The 18033-nt window shown below is 45.7% G+C and overlaps 3 protein-coding genes across 3 annotated transcripts; all 3 read right to left on the bottom strand.

Moving 5' to 3' along the window:
• Window positions 1-5081: 5081 nt before the first annotated feature.
• On the bottom strand, window positions 5082-5873 carry LOC128713871 (nicotinamide riboside kinase 1). Its single transcript, XM_053808741.1, has one exon. The coding sequence runs from the start codon at window positions 5871-5873 to the stop codon at window positions 5082-5084; it is 792 nt and encodes a 263-aa protein (XP_053664716.1).
• Window positions 5874-6382: 509 nt separating this feature from the next.
• On the bottom strand, window positions 6383-7103 carry LOC128712900 (uncharacterized). Its single transcript, XM_053807766.1, has 2 exons — window positions 6985-7103; window positions 6383-6527 (listed from the first exon to the last, which is right to left on the bottom strand). Exons 1-2 carry the CDS (start codon window positions 7101-7103, stop codon window positions 6383-6385), a joined length of 264 nt encoding a protein of 87 aa, XP_053663741.1.
• Window positions 7104-8479: 1376 nt separating this feature from the next.
• Window positions 8480-11937, bottom strand: LOC128714398 (uncharacterized). Its single transcript, XM_053809273.1, has 4 exons — window positions 11904-11937; window positions 10387-10653; window positions 8603-10309; window positions 8480-8532 (listed from the first exon to the last, which is right to left on the bottom strand). The coding sequence occupies exons 1-4, from the start codon at window positions 11935-11937 to the stop codon at window positions 8480-8482; spliced, it is 2061 nt and encodes a 686-aa protein (XP_053665248.1).
• Between the last annotated feature and the right edge of the window lie 6096 nt (window positions 11938-18033).

The following is an 18033-nucleotide window of genomic DNA, read 5'->3' as shown; positions in this document are numbered from 1 at the left end:
GGTTGTCCGGTCGTCACACAGCCATATCAGTAGCGGAAGACGCCCGAGCGTGAATTCCTTTCTTTTTCTAAGGAATGTCGACTGCCGGTGTTTTCCCCGAACCCCAAACCCCCCGAACGGGTGAGCCCCCGCGGCCCGTCCTTTGGGGACTTTCCTTTCCAATTTTTACAAAATCAACGACAAACACACAAAACAAAAAACAAAAGCAACAGCGAAGTAACACTGCCCCTGCGCTCGGCTGCTGCAGGCACGAGCAGGGACCGCTGACAGCAGGGAGACGATGCCCCTTTTTTGCCTAAACTTATTTATTGGAACGCATGCAAACCACCGGTCATTTTGGTGGGGTGGCGAAGGGGGTGGCAGCACGGGAGGGAAGCGAAAACCCGATGCCACGAACCACGGCGGGCAGTGTTCTTTCTTTTTATTTTTATTTCTCTTAATTTATTGCATTGTGATTCTCAGCGGTAGGAAGATCGGAACGGCAAAACGATCAAGGAATGCGTGCGCGGAGCGAACGGGGCACGGTCGGCGTCGGCCGTGCGGGAAGAGATGTGGGGCGATTGTTCAGGGCATGCTATATTGCATAACAGGAGCGGCAAGGCGTTGCAGTACGCAACAATGTACGCAAAGCCACGGTTTTATACACGAATGGAAAAAAAAGATGTACGAAAAAAAAAATTAATAAAATGTATAAAAATTTGTAAAAAAAGAACCGCTCACGGACAGCTTGCTTAAGTTTCAATTGTTTCTTCCTCCACTGGCTTACAACACACCGGGTCCGGGGGGGGTGGAGATAAAATGGAGTACACGGCGCACGGATCTAATTTATCCACCGCACGATCTTAGAAATTGCGGCACTAAAGCGGAACGGCAAATAATTGCACTTCCATTGCTTGCAACCCGACCCATCGCGATCGTCCGGTGTCGTCTGCAAGGGTGTCGTCTTCGGCGGGCGAATGCCCTCACGCCCCACCGGCCAACACAACACGAACGGACAATTTTCTCTCACTCTGTTGTCCGTTTTTCCTTCTACGGTCACACCAAACTGCCCATTAGCCAAAAGGGTGGGGGGGGGGGGCCGGAAGAGCTACGGGAGCTGGGGAGGGATGCGGCATCACATCCCGGGGCATGACGATGGTTGGACCAATAAATTGATTCCTCTCCGATGCCGTACAACCGCTCCCACCCTGTGGCGGGAACGCGTTCCAGTGAGCGTTCTTCGCACAGGAGCACGGCGGGCCCAGATGCGCAACAATGCGCGATTGTCTTGCGCTGCAAACCCTTTTCGGGGTGTAATGGCAAGCTGGCTTCGCTGCTGGTGGATGCTTGCGCATGCTCCATTGGCATCGGGTATGGGCAAGTCAAGGTCAAGTTCAAGTTCAACGAAAGTGCCCTAAGCGAAGAAGCGGCAGCAGTTGTTCCGTTTGTGCTCGTTTGCTGCGATGAGGCGCGTTTTACATGGTGGCGTTGCGGAGGTTTACAGTAATAATCGTTTTCGTTACATTGACTGCATGAAAATAAGCGTTCGTTGGTAGTTGCGAAGACTTTATTAATATACGTTTTTCTTCGTTGTGTAATGAGTCTTTTTTCAAGGCTACTTAGACGAGCTTAAAGACCTAAGAAGTTGGAATATTCAGAGTTGTAGTTACGTAATGGGCGTCCAGAGATGATATTCGATGCAACTCCTTTGAGGGATCAGACCAAAAGACGAGGTATTGACACCATGGTACCTCTCAGATATTGATGTAAGTATTATTGAACAATAGAGACAAATGAAGCTCAAATCTCAAAGCCCAGCTCAAAGTTTATATAAAAATAATAAACAACATGCTATTGAACCTTATTAGGTTCCAAGAAACTCCAAAAAGCTTATTCTTGGTTAAAACTTAAACACAACTAGAAGTAATGGATGAATGAAGATCTTGGAAGACTAAGTATTCTTCTGCACGTTCGTCCTACGGCTAGTCGTCCAGTTATATTTGCTAGTTGCGTCCAGATAGTAATTAATATTAGTATGAACTAATGCACCATGCTCCATTCCAAGATATCTCAAAAAGCTTGTTCTTGATCGGAGCCTTAACGCAACTCAAACCAACGGATGTGCATGTGATACTTAAACCGAAGATGTTGGACGACTTGCGATTCTTCAGCACGATCATCCTCTGGCTAGTCGTCCTGTCATAGTTACATCTTGTACATGTTACACCCAATGGACATCTCTAAGTAACGATGATTTCCTGATGCACACTCCACTGTCCAGAACTCCCATTTCACTGTCTCTCGGGGCAACGGGTAAGCAACCCAACGATCTACCCCCTCCCCCCTGCCCCCTCCAGACACAAGAGGAAAAACAACGAACACGAACAGAGCGGCATAAATAATCATCCGTATCCTTTTTGCACGGTCCGCTTTCCAATCCGCAAATTGCTATCGTCTGTCTATTGCCCCGACGCGAACCAATTCTCTGCGCGGCCTGGTGGACAGGTTTCCTCCCCTTCCTCCCTTATTATGCCGCCTTTTTGTTCCCGAACCACATCCGTCGGTTGTAAATTATATCTTCAATATCTCTGCCACAGCCACCCGACCACTCGACAATGACCCGGCACGACCCCGTACCTATAACTCGATCTCTTTCCGCACCGGCTCGGACCATCGTGTCACAGAGAAAGAGAGAAACCGTGGACCGGAGACTTAAGTTCTTTGGCTGTAGCGAAACACACACACACTCACTCATGCAATCACACGTTAGGGGTAAGTGGTTGCGAAAACCGACACAGAATATGCCTTAGATGGACACCAGGCCCAACCCAACCGGTGTTTAGACATCGATCGGTGCCGGGTTGATTGTGCACCCGCCACATGAACCACCATCACCGGGCGTCCGATTTTCCACCCGATGCATCTTCGATCTGCGGTCTTTAGAACGATAGCGAGCACCGAAGGTGGTGGCCAGTTTGCTGGCGATCACATAATAATATAATTGGCTGTGAACGTGCGACGCCCAACCGTCGCGGAGGAGGGAGCGGAAAAGGGAGCCTGTGGGTTTGGGGAGGGTGGGATTTTTGCAAAGATTTATAGGAGTAAGTTAATGAACTTGGGGCCCGTTTGTGTGAGCGCGTTCTCGAGCAAAGGTACAGGACGGATGCACGGTGTAGATCCGCAGCCTCCCTTGTTGTAGTTCCTCCTCCCGCACCCCGCGTACCGAAACGGGCAAAGGATCGTTAACTCTGCGCAAGATGATGAACAGCAGATTATGAGCTGGATGGCTGACCGCAATGGCTACGGTTGGCGGTGGAAGCCGGGCACAACAAGAAGGTGTTACCGGGACACGTGTCATAGGTGTGCATACACCGCGCCACACAGTCACTGAGATTTATGTGGGCAGTTTTATGCTGTTGAAAGCGGACCAACAACGGCAACCACTGGGATGCAGCATCTGTCTGGACCCCGTGGGGTGAGCGCCCAAAGCCGCAACCCCACACCGGAGATGATGCTAGATAAACGAGAATTTTATTAAGCCTTGTCAATCAACCTTCCTTCACTCGGCAACGCACAAATGGGAGGTTTTACGATCGGGCATCCCTATTTTAATTGCATCGCGATTGCAGGAACGACCGGGGGCCACAGCAACAGCGAGTTAAAGAGGCAATAATTAATTTAAAGCACATTTACATTGTGGATGTGTCCTACGGTGTCTGTTTCGGTTTGGCTGCACGCTTAAACTCCTCGTTGCTTCCCAGTGAAGGAGGGGAGAACTGTTTCGATTTCTTCCAACGAAAGTTTCGCCGAGGTTAATGCACTTTACCCTTCGCGTTTTGCGAAAGTTCCGTTCATTCCATTTCGGGATGGATTGTGTCCTGTGAAGTTTGGATAAAAAAACCCCCCCCAGCAAACAACCACTGATCGCATTTCGAATTGGGCAACCAGATCTGCACAACGCTCGGTTTGATCCGGCAAACATCGTTTAAACCACTACCCGTGGATTTTCTCACTTCCTGCTGTCTGCGATGGGGGGGTTTAGATTTACGCATGAATTAAACATTTCGCGGATTCCCCCGAACATCCCGACGGTAGTTTTGGCCAATCGCTACTCGTTGGCTTTCGATTTCGTTCGACTACTTTCTTCCACGGCACGGCGCACATGGTGCCATGGTACCATCGATCGCGGTTATGCTATTTATGGTGCGGAGTGAGAGAGAACATTATCTTTCCCCTGAACATAAACGCATTTTGGACGCATTTCAACGTAACAATCGTTAAAATATTCTAGCGTTACGCACGCTTTTCGCACAGTTCAAGTTGGAGCTGTTCGCCGTTCGGGCGTGATCGTATGATAGAGAAGCGAAACCCTCCGAAAAACCGGTTCTACCAACAAAACGGATCATCTCGAAGAGACCGGATATTGAAAAAAATAACAAAACAAAAAAAAACAGTTGGTGAAAACGATTGGGGCACATAAAAGATTGCGCGAAAAAAAAAACAAGACAACACACGCGCAAGGCCCAAATCATACAAATCAACAAACGAGCAAAAATGAAATCAATCGGCGCCTGGTTTGAATGTTGGTTTCTTCTTGCGCCGTGTTGCTCTCTATATGCCACGCTAGCGTACGGTAAATGAGAAAGAAAGTTATTTGCATATCTTATTCGTAAAGTTGTTCACCTTCTCCGCAGTATGCGAATCGAACAGTTGATGTCTATCTGCCCGAACAGATCCGAACCCGGGAGATAGCAGGTGAAGCAAATGGTGGTCTGTAGTATCGGCGTACCGGCGCTGTTCGGATGTGTCGTGAAAGGCGCAATATGTTAACACTGTCTGTATAAACAAACGATTTATGTTTGGGTGTACTGTTGATCCACGAGCTCTGATGGGCTCTGGTTTTATGTATAGTAGAACGGTGTATAGCTTACCATTTAAAAATCTACCCTAAATTAGCCGGCTTACATGATTAAGGAACTCGTCATAACCCGTTACTGGAATCGTTCACAATTGATCTTGTACTCGAATAGCTTAATCCTAACGGCCTACTGCTGGCTGGCGGCACAGCACATTCGCAGGGGGTCCAAAACGCACCCCCAAACCTACAGTAAGTCTTTGATGCAGTTTAACACGTAGTTGAAGATGTTTTCCTGCGGTATTTCTCCGTTCAATACGTAAATGTCCTTCCGCCCCTTAAATTCCCGATAGTGCTTCTCGTACATTGGCCACACGCACATCTCAAAGTAACCGACCACGTCCGGTGGATCGTACACACGCTGCAGGCGCCGGGCGTAACATCGCTCGTACGGCAGATGGATGTGGAACTTCATGTTGCACAGATCACGCGTGAACGAGTGGTTAAAGACGAGGAATCCTTCCAGCAGCAGAATGTTTATCTTAATGCTCATGTTTTGGTACGATTCGTTCTTTGATTTCTTGATTATGTTCGTCGTCCGGCCGCCCGTTCCGTTTTCGTCGTATTTGGTGAGAAAGTTGCTCAGGAAGTGATCGGCAAACAGATTGAACTCGTCCATCGATTCGACCTGCTCGCCCATTTCACTATCGTCGTCACTCTGCCGCAACGGGTGGCAGTTGTACAGGATAAACTTTTGCCCGAGCACCTTCATGATGTCCTGGCACATGCGGTCCATATCGAGCGAGGATAGTATCTCCCAGTTGATGTGGTTAAGCTTCTTGATCACCTCATGCCGAGGGCTTTCCACCGGTAGGAAGTAGTCATCCTGGCACAGTGCAACGACCTTGTTGAGGATAAGATTTTCCTTGAAGAATACCTTGTTTTGGTGGGCCAGAAAGTACGATTCAAGGGATTTGGCGAGCGTCGTCTTGCCACCGTTCGTGACACCGGATATGCCAATAACGAGCCACGTTTCCATTATACCGCGCCGCTGGGTAGAGAAATAAACAGAGAACACTTGGTTGATGACTAGCGAATGTACACCATCGGATGTGAAACTAATGACTAAGTACACAGTTTGGTGAGTTGCGCAAAGCGTACCTTTGCCGCGGGCGAATCGTTTGCAACAGTGCGATAAGAACGATCTGTCGGCATGGGTTGGTAACGCGTGATCAGCACGAAACCCCGCACGAGAATATGATTACGATTTATAATCATTTTCTCGCATGTGGTACCACACTCGGTTTACCAACAAGTTGCGCGACGACGTATATTCGTAAACACTGAGTGAATTTCTTATCTGGGCTTGTAGTGTTTCACTCTATTGCTTGTTATGACATCTTGCGCGGCTTTAGCTGGCTATTTGCACAGCGTACAGATTTAAGCTACAGATTACCATTCACTTCTAAAACAGTGCCATTGGTATACGCAAGTGTTTTTATCGTCAGGCACTACGGCACACAGTTCGGCTGTGGACACTCACCTAAATTAAAGTTGTCGGATAAATCGAACACCGAGCTGGTCCCGCAAATGGTACAGAGAAAAAGCCGACAGTCCACCGACTAGGACCACACCGAACAATGCCGGCACGAGGAATGCAAACTTCATCGGTGGAAACAGCGAGTAGATCCAACTTTCTGCAAAAGAAACAAATTGAAACAGATCAGAACACACGGCCAATGAGACACGCAAAGATCAATTCGTCCGGAGCAATAGAACCAATTAGACCTTCATTGCTATCGCCATCAATCCGTTCATTTGCAGCAGCTACACGTACACGGTACCCTTGTGGTTTCCCCGCTAAGGGTCAACATGTAAAACGCAAGCGAAGCCGTCAAGGTTATTTGTGAGTTTTTTTGCCCCGCTGCTAGCACAGCTGAAGTGCGCTTGCTGCTCGCGTAATTCATTAGATTGATTTTTGTACAACGACAATCACGCAGCACTATTGTCCATCAATTGCGTGAAGCTGCGCGACTCGCACACAGACGCAACCTCGCATAGAAATACACTGGTGTGATGCTGTTGATTCGTGTGCTTTTCTGTCGGTTTTTTGTTTGCCTTAGAACGTATCTCCGCCGTCTGGTAAACGCTTACCATCTCTCGCATCGATCACCATGAACGGTAAAACTGCGACCCAGAATACGTAGTAGAAGAACAGGCTAAATGTAGCCGCCAAAATCAGCTTTCCCAGCGCCGCATTCGATGCCATTCACTGCAAATGTACGAAAATAACACGTTATTCGGTGCTATTTTGGACAGTCCATCCGTCTAGTGTGATTGGCTGGTGCCACGAAACCGTACTTGATCTTATCGCGTTTGCAATGGAACGCACTCGTAATTGCCTCAGAATTGGCCTCTGCGTTTGAAACAGGAAGACAAAAAAAAAACAGATGCGCATGCCGCAAATGACGTCTTGTTTGTTTGTTTACATCCCCCGGTGATGTAAACAAAACGTTTTGCGAATAACAGTTCCCAAATAAGTGGTAAAAATAAAGTCTTATCTCCGAAACTATGCACAAAATCCTGTTCTTCCAGAAATGGAACAGTAATTTCGTATTTTGTGTGAAAAATATTATTATTATGGCAATTGGCGCAGGAAGTTTTATAGCACCAAATGTCATCCGATTGACAGCTGCACAGCACAGTGGGCGAACTGGGATGTTTTAGACCATTTTCCATTGTGTTCTAAAATATGGACACGTGATCTCTAAAATTAGTTTGAATCTTTGTTGTTAGCTACACTGCGGATGTGAATCGAAAAAGTGAGACACAACAGAAATGTTCGCAGTTAATCAAATCTGGAGCGGAACATACAGCATTATGGTGAATTATTATGGTGGCATTATTATGAATTTTTACAAAAACTATTCATATGTTGTATGATGTTTTTAACTGCCTACAGAAAGCATTAATTCATAGTAATTCTTTCTATTTTGGTTAAATAATATTCATTCTTACGTCCCAAAGTACGTTTTGATAATCATCACCATTTTATTTATACGTAAAGTTTTTGCTGTCGCTGCCTCCGCTACAAACTCCAAACAGTTTTGCCGAGCCTCACTGCGAAGGTAATTAAAATAATCTTACAACCTACATGTGGGGATGGGTCGATTCGACGTAGATGAATTGATTGTAAAAACCAAAATTTAAACCAACGGAAGAAAAACATAGCTAAAGTAACAAAACAACGGCTCAACGAGCCAATAAATAAATAAATCACTACACGTTTTCTTCTCTTTTACGATCGCAAATTGGATCGAAATGTGCCAGCTGCGGCATCAGCTGGATCGTAACATTCCCAACGCGCTATCGATCTCTGGACGGTTTTAAAAGAAAAAGAAACAAAGGCGACGGTTGCGAGGAAAGCGCCCATTTCAATCACCAAGGTAACCATGGTAACCGGTATTGATTTTCGTTTCAACGCGCGTGTGCGAGCATTTATCGTGCAAAAGAGTGATTTCGGATGATGGTTTTGGCTGCATCATGCCCGATCAGACGATCGCAACGCCTCTGGTAGACGGAGAGGAGTGAAAGCGGAAATGATCGCTAATCGGTCGCTCCGCTTCGCGTGAAAGCCCCGGTGCACTATGCGTTCCGCGCGTTCGTGGAACATTCGCCGTACGATCGAATCTCGAGATCTGAAATGCGTAAGAACACAACAGATGGGTGTCGATTATTGGGGATTCGATTGTGGGTGACGTTGCTTACCATCGTTACCACAAGTTCGGGCACAGCGTAGTTTGCCCCGGTTCGAGTAGGTCACACCATCAGTTCCACACACGGGTTCGTAGGCCTGTGCGACGGTATTGCGGATGCAGCGTCGTTCACAACCATGTTGGATTTGTTTTGGTGTCCGTGTCGGTGCGCTGGTACTGGCCGTTCCATTGGTCGATTGCGATCCTTGATCAATACGATCCTGTGCCGACTGTCCATCTTTGGCGTCCTTACCGATGGTAGCGGCCGGTGTCTCGGTACTTGAGCTGCTTATGGACACCGTTGTGTGCTTTACCTGACGCAACACCGATCCGGAAGCGGCATGTTGACTGTCATGGTGATCTGGTTCGTTGGTGTGCTCCACCACCGGTTTGACCGCGGCATCCTGCGTGCGGCGTCCAAACTTCCAGTAGCTTTGGGCAGGACCTCCATGATGCATCGGGTGATGCACCGGGTGATGGGCGGGATGGTGCAGCTGCAGGTGTAACGTTTGCGCGCCCGGTCCTGTGAGAGCCGGGGCATGCTGCGGTTGGTGCAGGGCTTGTGGTTGGGGCAATGGCAAATACTGCGGGGCAGCATACGCCTGCGGTTCCGGAAGGTGCTGATGGTCCGAGGTGTCATTGCCGTGCGAACCGTGGAATTCGCTGACAACATTCTTCTGGTGCGCACCGCTCTTGGACGGGAACTCGAAGTACTTCTGGATGAAAACGTGTGGCTGCTGGTGGTGTTGCTTCTGGTACTTCTGCTTGATGTGAGAGCTGTACGTCTTATGGATGGGCTTCTCGGACGGAGTGTCCGCGAGGTGCTCGCCGGTCTGCCCACTTCCGCTTGCCTGAACATTGCTGTAGGACGTGGCCGACTGATGGCCGTGCTGGTGGTGTGCTGCCGGTTGCGGTGCGGCCTCTTCCTTCGGGAAGTAATAGCTCAAGTGTGTCTGGACGGTAGGTTGCTGCGGGGCGACGGCTTGTTGCGCCTGAGCGTAGGATTTCGTATGCTGAGGCTGTTCCTGTTCGGCCACGATCGTTTTCGGGTGGTAGAAGTTCGTCGACACGGATACCTGCGGCTTCTTGGGGATTTCCTGCCATTTGCTGGTGGAGTGTTCACTCGACGGCGATGGAGCAGCGTGGATGTAGAGCGGCTGGGACTGGTGCTTTCCTTGGCTTCCGACATAGCTAGTGGCGCCCCCCGACGTTGGATAGTGATGGTGCGGTGCCGAATGGTGGACCTCGGATGGCTTCGACAGCGGGATCGCGTTCACCTTGTAGTGGCCGACCTCTTCCTGCACCTTGAAGTTGAAGCTCGCGGGCAGCTGCTCTGGCTTGACGAACGCCGGCTTTTCCTGTACCAGGGATGAAAAGGAAGGCTGTGGTTGACCAAGTTTCAGTAGTTGATCTTCAGAATTTACGGCCGGTACGTAGTTCGGTGGTGGTGGCGATGGAAGCGTCTGTGCGGGCACGGCCTCTGCCGGTTTGTGCGAGATGGATAGCAGCTGGCTCGGTTTCAGCGGTGCCAGCTGATGGTGGTACTCCTCCTTCGTCTTCTGCGGTGCCACCAGGTGATGGATGTCGGATGGCTTGAACTGTGGTGACGGCACGAAGTGATTGGGTCCGTGCTTGGCGAACCCCTTCAGCATACCCTCCAGGCTCAGGATGGGCAGCATGTGCTCGAGCGTAAACATCTCACCGTCGCTCGTATGTAGCTCTGCAATAAATGTGAGAAGAGAGGGCCGAATCGTTAGCAGAATCCCCATTTTGGGTAGCGTGAACCCAGCATCCTACCAGGATAGGTTCCATACGTGGCAACACCTCCGGATGCGATTTTCACCGTCGGTTCCTTAAAGTAGATCTTGCGCCGCTTTTCCACCGGTCGAATGATCAGCAGTGGAATTTCACCGTTCGATCGCTTCGGCTTCCGGATAAGGGTCTTTTTGTACTCGGTCACGCTGGGGCTAGCAACACTGTCGGCGATCTTAGATGATGATACCATCGACGGTGCTACTACTGGGGTCGGTTTCTTTAGCTTATCTTCTGCCAGTACCAGTGGCGCTGGAATTATGGAAAAAGCTCGTTAATGGTTTGCTTCCAATTGAGCGATTGATTGAAAAAGGATGGTACTCGTTTGACAGTTCCTACAGCCTGCCAATAATTGTTAGTTGAGAAGCTAGATTACCTACATCCCATGAATCATATGTTAATCTGCTATAAGATCAAGGAATGATTACTTTGAGTCATTTCCGTTAAATACATGTATACCATTTAAGTGCACATGTATTAATATATTCTTCATTTATTCTGATGCTAGAACTACAAGAAATTGAAGAGCACTGGTATATCTCAACCTGATGTTTAGGTGTAGGTTGACTCCCTATGGTTTAATTTACTCATATTATCGGGTCAGTCACTGCTCCATATTGGACATGGAGTTGACACTCTACTTTAGAACGATATTGAACGATATTTCTGTTAAATTAAACGTTCGATACATTCAATCATGAGCAACCAATTAACTTAATTCAATCGATTGAATAATTAATTTTCTAAATAGAATTTCAAAAAATAAAACAAACATCGAATTTTTGGAAGTTCTTGGTCTAATATGTGTTAAATGAAATGTTCCCAATTCAATGGAACCAATCGATCTAAATGGTTGAGTTTTGGAGACATTTCTCGGAATACACATTTGTCAGTTCAGATTCAATTTCTACTGCAGATTTTTCGAAATAAAAATGTCCTTTTTGTCTTTAAAAAAGTAGTTAAAGGAGTGGGGTTTTGCTAATTTTTAAGTATGGTACTCATGATTGTTGATTATTGATCATTTTTCCTTTAATTCATGACTTTCATACTGAAAACGTTCTATCCTTATATGTTAACGGCAATAGTGGAGTTTTGTGTAGGAATATATTTCCAACTTCGGGAAACAAACAAATTTCCTGTTAGATGTAAATTGAACAGAAGTCCAAAGTTAACCAAAAAACCGAAAGAATAAAATTAATAGTTTTTTTTGCAGCGATTCATAAAATTAATTGCAAATGCCATCTTAAACATCCAAAAGAAAGGCGAACGGACAAGTTTCGTATGCTGATGTTGATGACAAAGGAAATGGAGGAAAAAAAAAATAGGCGGACAAAAACCAAAAACCGAACTAAACGGAGTAATTTGAAATAATGAGTTCCGCCCGTCTACAATGCAAAATCTCCGTATGCAAAAATACGCGAACGAACGCGCTCGGGACAGATTTTAAATTACTTTCCCGCAAGGTTTGCTCCCGTCCCGCGCTTTGCGACCGTCCTCCTTACCTGCCACCAGCAGAAACACCCACAAGGATCGCATGGTTTTTATCAACGCACGATGGGGCGCGAGTTTAATATCGCGAGCACTCAGGTGGGAGGATTTTTTTTTTGGGTGTGTGTTCTTTCCCCGCTAATCGCACCACGCTCACGTTCCGATTGGTGGTTCACACGTGCAAATTAATTTCCACTTCACCGTTTGTTGGACGTCTTTTGCACTCTGTCGCGGCACGTACGTACGAGACACCAGCAAGTGTCGTTTATGCCTTCCCGGTATGCTGATTGGTACGTATCGCAACAAACTTTTCACCAGTTCCAATTTGGCTCCTACTAATGGATTACACGTTCGATCCTAATTAGACCTCCTTTTCTGGGCGTTAGAATTCTTCTTAGAATTTCCACTTTATTTCGGTCGGCACGAATCACCACCACACACAGTCACTGTTGAGTTCCTAAATTTTCACAAAACCCGTCGCAGGGGGATTCCGGATCATTCGGTTGACTAAAGCCCGGTGAAAAATCACCCCTAAAGCCACCGTGTATTTTCCGACAACCGCACGAGAAACACGACTTCGAAACAAGCTTCCGGCGCGGGTACCGTCCCGGGCAAGCGTTGGCCAATGAATAAACCATCCACGGGAAGGTGAACAAAATTTTGAAACATTTTCGCGCGTTCCCCTCCCGACAAAGCGGTTTTCCTTCATACGGGCGTTCCACCCCAGGGTGTGTGCGTGCGTACGCGTTACGACCCGAGCGCACGGGGCCACCTCCTGGCCACCCCAATGGCGCTCTCGGGCCTGGATTTTCGATCTTCGCTTTGATCACCACTTTCTTGACACCGTTCGGTTCGAAGATCGCGGTTCAAGCGTTTGCTTTCGCGTAGCCGGGCCCGACGGGTAGCGTTTTCCTTCCAGCTCTTTCCACCGATTTTGGCAGTATTGGGTACGCACGATGGAAAAGCGGGGAAAATCTTCCACAGTACCGCACGCGTGCCTCTTTTGTGTGTGCCTCAAGCGTACCAATCGAACCGATACGGAAGCATTAAAACACACACACACGCACGTACAATATTTCTCACCAAAGTGTATAACTAGCACCATTTACGTGTCTATTTGTTGAAGAGGATGGAGATAAGGTTATGATTTATAGCGGTTCGGTTTGGGAACAAAATGTTTTGATTTTCAATTCCAATTCGGATCAATGGGAACGTATGAACGTCCGAAGGCGAATCGTTGCTGGGCGAATGAAAGTAAAATGAACCATTGTTCACGAACTCCAGCAAACTTGTTTGTTGACAGAAAATTAATTATCAGATTATTGTGAACTCCACCCAAAAGATGTTTGGGGGAACAATTTGTTAGGCTAGCGATTACTAATTATGATATATTTCTGTCGATCGTTAACCGGAGTATTGTTTTTTTTATGAGTTTGCTGCTTATTCTTTAAGTATTAGTAGGTTTCTAAACCATTTTATCTACTTAAAGCTTCTAGTACCATTTGATGAATAATAACAACAAATGTTTGATCATGATGGTCAGTTATATTGGTTTAACGCGAGATCTTTATTCAGAAGGTACTTTTTGTGATTTTTAAAATACTAACTGTGGTAGTCACCCTCAACTATTGGATTGATCTATTGATTATGTTATTGAATTAATTGGGGCCATTGATTCTCGAGGAAATCAGCACATTTAAGAGTACAGGCAGTTCTCGAGATACGCTATTATTGCGGACTGTCATATTACGGGTAAGATTCGCGAATGTCGAATCCTCGAAAACCGTTTATACTTCTAAGTTATCGAGTCGACTTCCTTCTCTGTTCACTTTATTTATTCAGCAATTCACGCGACAGCGACTTTATCGCACGTAAACATTAACAGATAATAAAGAAAAGTTTTAAATGAAACAGGAAGATATTTTCGATCAATTTTTCACCTTTTTAGTTAGATATTGAGCTCAAAATCTATAACGATAAAGCTATAACTCTGCTGTCAAATTTTCAAAGTTCGCGAATCTCTGATTCCGCGTATTAGAGGAGTCGCGTGTTTCGGGGACTACCTGTACATGAAAATATAATTCAAAAAGCTTAAAAGTATGTATAATCATAGGGCTATTTGTAAACAAGTTTTTAACAAAGGTTGTAAATAACACGCAAAAAAATTGATTTGTTTTAATATTCACAAAGAACTCTATTTTGGAAGACAATTTAGAATTCGAGTAGCCTTAATTAACTAAAATTTTATTTGCATTTCATATTAATTTTGAAAACTGCTAATATGAAAGTCATTGAACATCCAAACAGTGATTTTCGAATGAAGTTTTATTTTTATTTTGTCTATAAAGCAAACATAAATCAATTTAGTATAAATGCAACTGCAAATGCAACTTTTAAATTTTTCGTAAAGTGCGACGAAAATGTCTATTGATGGAGAAAATTTCAATTTAATCGGCCCGCAAGTTTTCGTGAAATTATGAAAACTTATTTGCAAAATGAAATATATTTCAAATAGCTTTGGCCCAAACCGCGTGTTTGCATTGATAAAATGGCACTTCTCTCAATGGATTCCTCCGTACAAAGCTACATTCGTCACATTGACCCCAAAACGTTGCCGCCAGCTTGATGTGAAACGATCAAACGAATTGAGCATGTTATAAATTGGAAGAAAGTAAACTGAATATCACAACCGATTGAGCTGTGGCTCGCAAGCGCCGTTTTCCCGCCGTGAATTACTACATCCAACACCGGGCCGCTTATGGTTTACTGCTTTAATCGTAACACCAAAACAAAAAAAAAACATGGATTTAATTGAAACAATCTAGTTGGTTTTACCGGTGACACGCATTGTAAGGCTCGGCGGGTCGTTATGAAACGTTTCATTTTTACGCATCTTACCGATTGTGCACAGACACACTTGGCCTCCGCGAATGATTCCCAACCAGACGGAAAGGGTTCGTTTGTTTGGAATTTTTCATTTCGGCACCCATTTTCTTTACCTCCTCATATATATTCGGAAATTCGGTGCTCCGGTGCAACCAATCTGCTTGACATGAAGTTTTTCCAGATTTCATTTAACCCTTTTTTTCATTTCACTGGTTTTTCCGTTTTTTTATTATTTTTTTCCTCCACACACTAAGGATGGCGCTAGCCGCGCGACGGGTCGATGCTTTTTAAACGCGCATTAATTGTTTTGATTTTTCTGCCATCTGCGGCGTGAAAATAGAGAGAAAAAAAACACACACACAACTGCGGAACAGGACAGACGGAACCGTTTTAATGGCTTGGAGTCGTGTGCAAAAGGAGGAGAAAAATTAATTGAAATTGTACCAAACAGAAACAAAAAATCGAAACCCATCCCCGACCAGTGCGCTGCAGCATCTTTGAATTTCGCTGGCCAAAAAAAAAAAAAACTACAAAATGAGTCTGCCGATGGGCTTTTGCAAAGCTCTTTTGAGGTGGTCCCGCGAGGGAAGATCGTGCAGGTGCATTATCGAAATTAAATTTGAGGTCAGACACGATCACTTTCTCTGCCGCGCACTTCCGATGGTGCCGTTATGGGTTTCTCTAGCCCCAAAACACGGTGCGCGCTGTATGTTGGGCGCATACGTGGAGTTGGATTTTTGTTTGTCTGTTCGGGGTGGTCCGGTAAAGAGAGTGTTGCAGGAACTTCCCACCCTCCAATTGCCAGCCTGGGAGTTAATTATGAGAAGAAAACAACAACAAAATACAGCTAATGGTAAAACTATTGCCACGTGTGGTGTGATCTTGCGGGTGAAAAATGGGGGAAAAAGAACAAAAAAACAAAAAACACTCAACGGATCTATAAAGCAGGGGCGAGCTTTGCCTTCACCCGTTCAGGGGAATACAATTATTCGTACAGTTGGAAACCCAACAGGGACGTTTGGACGAGTACTAAAACAAGCCCCAGCTTAACTGATTTAATTAATTAACATGTTTTGCAAACACTTTTGTTTGAAGATCTCTAGCGATCTTCAAGTACACTACAGGGCATAATCATGAACTCTGGTTTGCATAATACGATTCGAATGACTGGTTGAAGAAAGTAAAGCATTCATCATTAACAGTAGAACTAGCCGACCGGTCATTTTGATCGGAATTGAAATTATTTTTGTGGTAAAACAAATCTTCCGTAGCGGATGCATCACTTTCACATATCTATTCTGTAGAACGAACTGCAAGATATATTAAAATATAATCCAGATCTTCAACATTCTTTTTGATTGTGATCTTCAACAACAAAAATGCTTAAAACGCTAGGTAGTACTGTTGTTAACGTGGTTAAATGAGTCCATTCAAAACATTTGTCGCGATGAACGAAGTTGGGTCTATACAGAACTTATCTAGTTCCAGTACTCACATACGCCTCTGAGACATGGACTCTGTCCAAAACTGACGAAACCCGCTTAGCGTTCGAGAGGAAGATGCTCAGAAGGAGTTTTGCCCTCGTATGTGTAGAAGGACAATGAACGAGCCGCTATAATGACGAGCTCTACGGCTAACTTACTGTCGTGAGGGTCCGGTGGGCTGGTCACGTCATGAGAATGACACCGGACGACTCCTGTCCGTAAAGTCCTTTTAGATCATCTACATGGGAGAGACCACAGAGGAGTCGTGGTAGGCTTAAATTGCGATGGAGTGATGGCATTGATGCGTCCGCCAACATGGCCGGGAATTGGCAGACGGTGGCACTCGACCATGAGAAGACTCCTGCAGCAGGCCAAGACCGCGAAGCGGTTGTAGCGTCTGGTAAGTAAGTGAGTAAGCTTGAATTGAGCATGTATTACAAGTCTAACTATATATAGAAGAACAACTGCGTGAATTTTTACAACAAATTGAATGTTTCTTTCTTATGCTATTGATTGTCCGAAATTATGATCATCTCTAATTGTTGATACGATTTCAAGTTATAATTATACCAAGTTATAATTAACATAACAATTGTGTGCATGTTAATTCAATAATACATGCACAAGGTCTTCAAGTGGATTGCCCTTGAGCGTCCATTTCGGCTACAAAATTTCGATGATTATGAGTGTGACATCCAAGTCGAAAACTGCAATCAAAGCCACACCAACTCACTCCCAGCTTTCACTTAGCCAACCATAATGTCCTGACGGCAATCAATCACTGCAATCATCATAATTAGACAAACCAACGGGTGCGGATGTTTCACCTTTCAGCAGTTCGCGCAGATGGAACTCCGCCTAAGAAGAAAAAACCCCAGCCTTACTCTCCCTTCTTGCGAACTTGCAGGGCGCTTTGGCGTAATGCTTAACGTGGCCATCGGATCAATAATTTGGAGCAAGGAAATAATTTCTGCCAAGCCACGGTTAATGATGTGTGTGATCTTTCGTGCGCTTTCATTTTCACCAGCGCACGCCGCGGTAAGATGCGCGACGGTTCCGATCTTGGATCTGGTTCGGTTTGCGTCGAAAATTCACCGCCCATGCCCATCACTTTCTACCCGGCAGCAGTGTGTGTGTGTATAAAGTGTGAGAGTGATTTGATTGTTGCACCGTTTATTGCTTTGCTATTTTGTTTGAAGCATCAAAAGTCAAAAGCAGGAAATTCCCAATCATCCCCAACACAAACAAACACCTCGCATCACAAACGAGAAGTCAAAACACTTTGCCCGAGTGCGACAAGCGAAACGGTGAAGAACCATCAGGGAAGGAACCGTGTAAATGCTTGGAGCATGCTCAATGCAGCTGTGAAGCCATTTCGTCGTCAACCCGCCGTGACGAAGATGTCGATCGACATCTCCGGAGGTATTTATGGTGTGCGTACCAGTGTGTGTGTTCCTTTTCTCTATGAACTCCCGAAGTGTGCTCCAAAACGGCCGTACAGATTGTGCGCAAAGATGCTCACGAGTGTTCTTGGTGAATGAGGTTAGGGAAGGCCGGAGGCGATCTCATCTCATTAGAGGCTTCTGATCGATGCCAATCAAGTGGTTGTTAACGGTGGAATATAGGGATGGCCGTGGAAAGGGGGCCACCCCAAACGAGTACAATAGTCCTAAGGTATTCTGAGGAAAATATTGGATAGATTTTTGAACTTGAACTTTTGAATTTCTACTGAGTTGTGTTTAAGTGCGATTGAAAGTTTTCTTCGGCCAACTTT

The sequence above is a fragment of the Anopheles marshallii genome, chromosome 3 (genome assembly GCF_943734725.1).
Source record: "Anopheles marshallii chromosome 3, idAnoMarsDA_429_01, whole genome shotgun sequence".
In the NCBI taxonomy this organism is placed as follows: domain Eukaryota; kingdom Metazoa; phylum Arthropoda; class Insecta; order Diptera; family Culicidae; genus Anopheles; species Anopheles marshallii.
The sequence above is the reverse complement of the archived record's forward strand: the minus strand, read 5'-3'. Positions and strand labels throughout refer to the sequence as shown.